This window comes from Frankliniella occidentalis, unplaced genomic scaffold (assembly GCF_000697945.3).
Source record: "Frankliniella occidentalis isolate FOCC.00 unplaced genomic scaffold, Focc_3.1 Scaffold2637, whole genome shotgun sequence".
NCBI classification, from domain to species: domain Eukaryota; kingdom Metazoa; phylum Arthropoda; class Insecta; order Thysanoptera; family Thripidae; genus Frankliniella; species Frankliniella occidentalis.
The window spans coordinates 3290-10498 of record NW_026269717.1 but is presented as its reverse complement, the minus strand read 5'-3'; the positions used below and the strand labels follow the sequence as shown (position 1 = coordinate 10498).

At 55.2% G+C, this 7209-nt stretch overlaps 1 protein-coding gene across 1 annotated transcript; it reads right to left on the bottom strand.

The window, feature by feature from the left end:
• Position 1: 1 nt before the first annotated feature.
• Positions 2–7098, bottom strand: LOC127751978 (uncharacterized; the record flags this gene model as incomplete). The annotated part of the gene is given in 15 exon segments (XM_052276357.1): positions 2–77; positions 153–1177; positions 1260–1496; positions 1574–1786; positions 1885–2250; positions 2359–2582; positions 2675–2819; positions 2909–3263; positions 3335–3601; positions 3690–3798; positions 3918–4553; positions 4628–4841; positions 4912–5387; positions 5464–5982; positions 6056–7098. Coding segments are annotated over 15 exon segments (5093 nt in total), but the record flags the coding sequence as incomplete, so codon positions are not given.
• Between the last annotated feature and the right edge of the window lie 111 nt (positions 7099–7209).

Sequence of the window (7209 nt, the reverse complement as noted above, 5' to 3'; positions counted from 1 at the left end):
CATTTTAAGAATTTTTATTTTATAATTTACCCTTTTAAGCTGCAAAAATATTGTACTTGCTTCACATTCTTCTCTCACTGAAATAAAAGAAATAAGATAATTGTCTTTTCAAAACAACAAAATTTTAACTGAATGTTTGTTTTAAAACTTACCTATTTTCTGAGTTACTTTTGCTGCAAGAGTGTCCATGCTGTCTATTTCTTTCTTTACTTCGCAACTCCAGTTCTGAAGTATATCTTCATTGTTAGATGAAAATGATAACAGCTCTGAAATATTCTCTTCTTGAAGAATTATTCTTATTACTCTTTGAACCTGTTCTACAATCCAAATTTCTTCTGCAAATATATTCCTTGTGCCATGATCAAAAGGATTTTCTATACCACTTTCCCTACAACCACTCTCTTCACTGTCCTGGGGTGTAAGTAAACTCCATAAAAAGAGAAGTACTTCATGTTTGCTTCCCAAAATATTGCATAGGAAGTCATAAGTCAGTAATGTTGACAAGCACTCAAGGGAATTCAGCGCTCTTTGAGTACTTTGTGAAAGAACAATTACAAATTTAGAGGCTTCTTCTCTGACATGACTGTCTTCATCTTGCAGGAGTTGAAGGGCAGCTCTCAGAATTAATGCAGCATTCTGTGTGACTCTGACACCATCTAATGAAAAGGTTTCAAGGGTAAAGAAAGTTTGCTTTGTTAACGTTACGCCAATAAACCTTAATGCTGTGGCAGCAGCAAGACGAAAATCTTCTCCATATTTTTTAGGGCAGCTAAATTTCTGCACACAATACAAAACGTCGGTGAAAACAGCTTGGACTTGATTATCATTTGTTAAATCTCTAGGTAACGAAGGGTCGATACTTCTCAATTGAGAACAAAGGAATGATAACAATCCAGACGTTACAGAAAGAGTAACTGCTTCACAGCGAGCTCCAAACTTTCCTGAATGAGCACTACTTGATAATAGAACAAGTGAGTCTATATCACATAGCAAAGAAATCTTTTTATCATCAGCTAGAGTAATTGCTTTTAAAACTAAATTAAGCAAATGGAATGTTTCATAATTAGATAGAGATGCTTTTTGACACAAATGCTTGAGAGATACATCCAATATTTCTTGCAAAACACAGTGTGCTGTCCTACTGTCTATTCGTTTAGTAATATGAGAAATAGTAATCCTGGAATGAAAATGAAGTTTGCGTGATGAGTAGAGTATTAAAGAAGTTATTAATTCATGGTGAGAGGTCACACTTTTCCTACCTTCCTGCATCAGTACAGCTTAACATATTCAAAGATTTTTCTAAGATTTCGGGTAAAAGTGTAACACTACTCTTACACAAAATTATGCTTAGATTTGTTAATATCCATTGACTAATTCCAACATGCCTTTCTCCTACAAGGGAAGATATTCTAGTAAATATATTTTGGGAGCTAATTTTTAGTTCATAATCAGGTGCAAAAATGGATAAAAGCATAGATTCACTGGCAAATGATGACCTGCAACCAGAAACACAATTATTGATTCATGATACAAAATTATTCTGACACAGCACAGCAAACAAGTGTTTCCTTACGGATTTTGGGACAGTAACTGATTACTGATCAAATTGGAAATCTTATGTTCCTCTGAGCCTGATGCATGCGTGAGGTGTCCTTCTATAGAAAGATGATCTTTAATTAATTTCATAGCCGTGAGAACTCCAAATCGACCATTTTCTGAAGTTTGTTGAAAGTAAACAGTCAAAAGTTTTTCAAAAGTGTTGGCAGATTCCATAAGAGGGGTAAACCTAAAAAAAAAGAAAAATGTTTTTTCACAAGTGTAAAGAGTAAATAGGGCCTACAAGAGTAATTCACAAGAGTAAATATAATAAGGAATTTAACTCACCTGGAAAATCCCTTGGCAGCAAGAGAACGGACAGTTGCAATAGGGCTAGAGAGAAGATGTAAAAATGCAGACTTAAACATTTTTATGTGTTGAGATGACCATGATGTATTTTCTGATACAGAAAGACGTGCAAGCAGGGAGAGTGCTGGAATTAGCTCTGCGTGACTTTGAAGTAAATCTGTTCTTCCAGCAGAAGACTCAAGTATTTCCAGCAATAATTCGCAAAGAGGAGCAAATCTCACAATCAAATCCCCCAAACTAATGCACCCAACTATGCTATCATCCTCTTCTTCACTGTCACTTGCATTCTTGCCCTGGCCAACAATTTTAGGCACTAAGGCTCCAAATAATTGCAGACTTGCATTTCTACAAAGTGCACAAATGACAAAAAGAAATTAGCCACGAGACCAAGCAGTAGTGAGCCAGCAGAAAACTTCAAAGAGGGGCTAAAATAATGATAAAGAAATTATGTACCTGGTACTCCAAAGCGGGGAGTTCAAATGTCTAAAACAGAAGAGAGCAGCCTGACCTAGATAAGGGGACATCGCCACACGCAGTGCGGCATCTGCGACGAGGGTGCGCAGAAAATGAAGTGCTTGGGTCTGAGGGAGATCGTGTTGTGCATCCTCGACGGATCTCTGACATGCACTGCACTCTAGCAAGTTGAACAAGCTCGAGATACATTCATGCAACAGGGGCTGGAAGGCAGAATAAATTAAAAGTTAAGCACAGTACCCCAGGCAAATTTCGAAAGCTTAAAGCTTGAAACGGGGTGACCACACAAACACACCTTGTCCGGCTGTTGGTCCCCCAAGACGATGCGGTGCACCAAGATGGCCATCCCCGCCGACCTCCGCGACACCGAGGTGCCCTTGGCGGTGCTACCCTCCAGGAGAAGGTGCAGGAACTCCGTGAGCAGGCGGTGGGGCAGTTGCCTACAACAACGAGTGCGAGAGTCAGGCGCGCCAGCACCACAATTAGGAGAGTCTTCCCAGCCGCGCACTGCCGCCGCGCGCGCACTTACCGCAGCTCTACGTCGGACTGGTCCGTGAGGGTCCTGACGACCTGCTGCAGGGCCGCGCCAGCCGCCTCGATGGCGCCCTTGTGGCGGCAGCGCAGCAGCACGGACACGGGGAGGCGGGCGCAACGCTCGGCGAAGCCCGGAGGTCCACCGCCCTCCCAGTCCACCTCGAGCAGGTCGCTGGCCAGGGCGCAGCACATCTTGAGGTTGAGCCAGATGCAGTTCAGGACGAGCTGGTGCGCCGGAGACAGCGTCAGCGGCAGACCGTCGTCGTCGCCATCCTCGCCGGCGCGCCGGCCGGGCCGCGCCACCATGCTGTCGATCGCCTCCCCCATCTCCGCGAAGCTTGGGTTGAACGCTGGTCGCGAGCACAAAGGCAAAGGGTTAGAGAAAGAGCGCGGGCGGAGGACCTCGGTCTGTACGACTCACCTGTGTCAGCGGAGGCACGACAGGCGAGCATGTTGAGGCAGAGGTCCATGTTGGCCTCCAGTAGGAGCAGGAGGCGGTCCTCGGTGCCCGCCCAGCGACCAGGAGAACGGCGTCCACGGGGGCCCCTCGGGGGGAGAAGGCGACGCACCAGCCCCAGCTGACCATGGAGAGGGCTGCCCCCGGAGGCGGCAGCCAGGACGTCATCGCGGAGGGCGGACAGCTGCCGCTCGCACTCAGCCACCAGCTCGAGCGGCCGCACTCGGTCCTCTGCAAGGCGATGACGAACGTTACGGGGCGGTTCAGTGCATCACAATCTCTCCAAGTGTGCGATACGAACGCCGACCTTGAAACCCACCTCTCCAAGAACAAAGCACTGCCCCCAGCACGGCACCACTCTCCGCCTGGAAGAACAGCTGGCTGTTGCAGAGGAAAAGGACGTGGTCCCAGGTTGGCAGGTTCTGGTTCTGGAAAAGAATGGCGCGTTCCATTAAGCCATAAAGTCTCGCCCATGTGACCGTCCGGACGGCCCGGTTGGTTAGCACACTCCGTCCAGCTGCGCAGTGCTCAGCGCCTGGTGACTCACTTCCGCCTCAGCACGCTCCGCGGCTGCGGCCTCCTCGGCGGGGAGCATGGCGAGGACCTCGGCCGCCTTGTTCCGGACGTCGTCCGCGGGGTCCATGATGCAGTTGAGCAGCACGCGCCGGCTCTCGGCCGAGCCCAGGCGGAGGTGGCGGCCGAGCACGGCGCTGACGGGCAGCGGGTCCTTGCCGACGCCCTTCTTGAGGCCGGCGGCGGCCGCCGCGGGGACGGGCGCCAGATAGCTGAGCAGCAGGCGGTACACGCCCAGGCAGGTGGCGCGCCGCTGGTAGTTGGTGCCAGGCTGCATGCCGTCCAGCACGAAGCGGTGCAGGTCGGCGAGGAAGCGCGCCGCGGTCGCGAGGTCCCCGTTGTCCTCCGTGTCGCCCTTGGCCAGCAGCGGGCGCAGCGAGTTGCGCAGCCGCATCAGCAGCCAGCCCAGCGCCTCGAGCAGCGCGTGCCGCAGCCGGGTGTCGTCCGCGCGCGCGTTTGCCTCCAGGAAGCGCAGCGCGAAGCGAGCCTCGCTGCCCGTGACGGCCTGCCGCGGCCGCGAGGACATGCAGACGGCCGCCAGCGCCGCGCCGCGCACCCAGGAGTCGCTGTGGCGGGCGCCCCACTCCAGCGCGGACCAGTGCTCGGCCACCTGCGGACCGATAGGAGGTTTGCGTCATGGTCCTTTTGGCTGGTGCTCGGGGGGTCGCGGACGCGATGCCTTACCTCGTCACCGGCGTCTAGTACGTCCCAGAAGCCGTCCTTGCGCCCGATCTTGAGCAGGTGGATGTAGGCGGCGTGGCCGTAGGACGTCGTGTCCTCGTCCGCCATGGCGGCCGCCAGCGGGGCCTTCATGGCGTCGAGCAGAACGCGATACGTCTCCGGGAAGGTCGTGACCGTCGGGATCACCCAGTAGTTGAGCACGTTCGTAGCGAGCTTCCTGGTTAGGAGAACTCGGGGTTTAGAGGTGTTTGCTGTACGAGGAGGCAAGTTCGCGATGGGGCACTTACCTGTCACCCGCGCTGAGGGTCTCCTGGATGGTAGGCAGGCAGTGTTGGACCCACTCCTCTTGGGTGACGAGTCCGGCGAGCAGGACGCGGTACACGGACGTGGCGGCCGAGGCCAGGTGGGGGTCCGCCATGCCGAGCAGCAGTCCGTCCAGGAGCACGTCGTCGAGGTCGCGGAGCAGCGCGGCGCGCGGGAGGCGCGGGGCCAGCACCTTGAGGCGCAAGTACTTGTCCTTGACTCGCCACGAGGTGCGATGCAAGACCTCGGACCAGCGGGCCTCCGTCGCCCGCAGCCTCTGGAGGGCCTCGGCGCCGTTGTCCGCGCCCGCCCAGGCGCCGCTCTGCCTCGCCATGTCGTACAGCTGCACCAGCACGGCCTCGGTGTGCTCGCGCACGCCGGGCAGAGGCACCTCCCAGCTGGTCGACACCAACATCTCGATCTCGCCGAGCTCGGGTGGGACGCGTCGCCAGCGGGTCGCCTACGGAGGAGGTCAGTTCCCACAATGAACACGGCCAGCCACTGACCAGCATAAGAGGCAGGGTGGTTGTGCTTACGGTGCAGAGGTAGACGTGCAGCATCCGGAAGGCGGCCTTGGTGCGGTGCGACGTCGCGCGGGCCTCCTGGAGGGTGACCCGGAGCGTGGCGCCCAGCACCTGCGCGATGACGGCCTCGCGGAGGGCGGGCCCAGCGGGGGTGGGCTGCCCGGGCCTGTGAGCGGGGGCGTCGTCATCGCGACGGTCGTCGTCGAGGTCGTCGCCGTCGAGGCGCGGTACGAGCGCCAAGGCCGAGGCCAGCAGCCCGTGGTGCAGCGCCAGCGCCGCGTCCGCCCGCCGGGTCACGTCCATCATGTTGGAGGAGGCCGGGGTCGAGGACAGCCCCTTCATGCCCCGAAGCAGCGCCAGGATGCGGCCGTCTGGCAGCGCGTGGAAGAGGGCCTGCGCCGTGAGCAGCAGCCCGTCTAGGGGCAGGCGCGCGGCCAGCACCAGCGCCAGCAGCAGCGCCTGCTCCCGCGACACCTGCTGCTCGCCGAGCTGCTCGCCCTGCCGCGGCCCCCAGCCCCCACTGATCACGCACTGGAAGAGAGCAGAGGTTAGCGAGCTGCCCCAGAGACGCGCGACCCCGCCCCGCGCACCATCATCCGCTCACCCTGAGTACGTGGTAGTCGTGCTTGATGGAGATGCGGTGGGGCTCCTTGAACAGCAGGTCGAGCAGGCACGCCGCGGCCGCCTGGTCTCTGACGGGGAGCGCGGCGCCGGCGGCGGGGGCGTCGACATCGCCCAGGAGGTCACGTGCCTCCGTCAGCAGGGCGTCGACGTCGACCTGAGGCGGTGGGGCCCCCGGCGAGGGGGGCGCTAACGGGGAGTCCGCCCCGGGCATAGCGCGCGCCGAGTCACACTGCGCGGCGAGGCGCGGGCGGCGCGGGCGGAGGACGAGAGGTCAAGACACGACGCGGCGCAGGGGGAGCTACACGACCTGGACAAGGACGGACAAGGGCGGCGTTACAACCACCTCACACCACTGGAAACAAAACGTTATGCAAAGTTTCGGAACATACTGACATGCTAGATATAGTCGGTTAGCTTTGACTAACCAGGGCTGTTTTTTGAAATTTTTCAAAATTATAAGCGAAAGTTATGGACTGCAGTTGCAAAACTAAGGATTGTTTCAGCGTTACGTGTACTGTATTGCAACACATTCTTCCAATATGGAAAGAGGGAGAATGAGTAGTATTAAAACTCGTTTGGTGGAAAATTTACTTTTCAAGTGTTCAAGTGAGAGCAGCTCCAATTGGATTCTGTGCCTCTGTCTTGCTGCCTATACAGGGCTTCATCCCATGGCTACTGTACGAGTGCGTCCGCCGCTGACGAGGGCTCACTTCACTTCGCCTCGGGTCGGGCGCCTGCCACCCGTAGGGTAGGCAACATCCAGGCGCATCGCGCACGCGTGCGGGCAGATTGCCTACCCACCAGGCGCTCCGTCCCGCCGCATTGCACTTTTGGATTGCTCGAGAGACCCTCTTCCGTCCCATATCTACTTTTCCATTGAAATACGTCGCCTGCGCAGTCAAGATCAGCATTCCTCCTTTGCGCTTGGCTTTTGGCGCGCGACCGCCGCCGCGTTGTCTCGGATAATTTTTATTTTTAGGCCCCCCCAAGGGGGCCTTTCTGCTCGCGTGCGAGTGCTTCTTTTTCTTCCTCCGAATTCATTAAGGTACCGCGACTTCTGTTGTACAGATTCTAATAAAATTTTATCGAAAAATCAATCCAAAAATTAGATTTCATTTGACTATAGCCTCATTA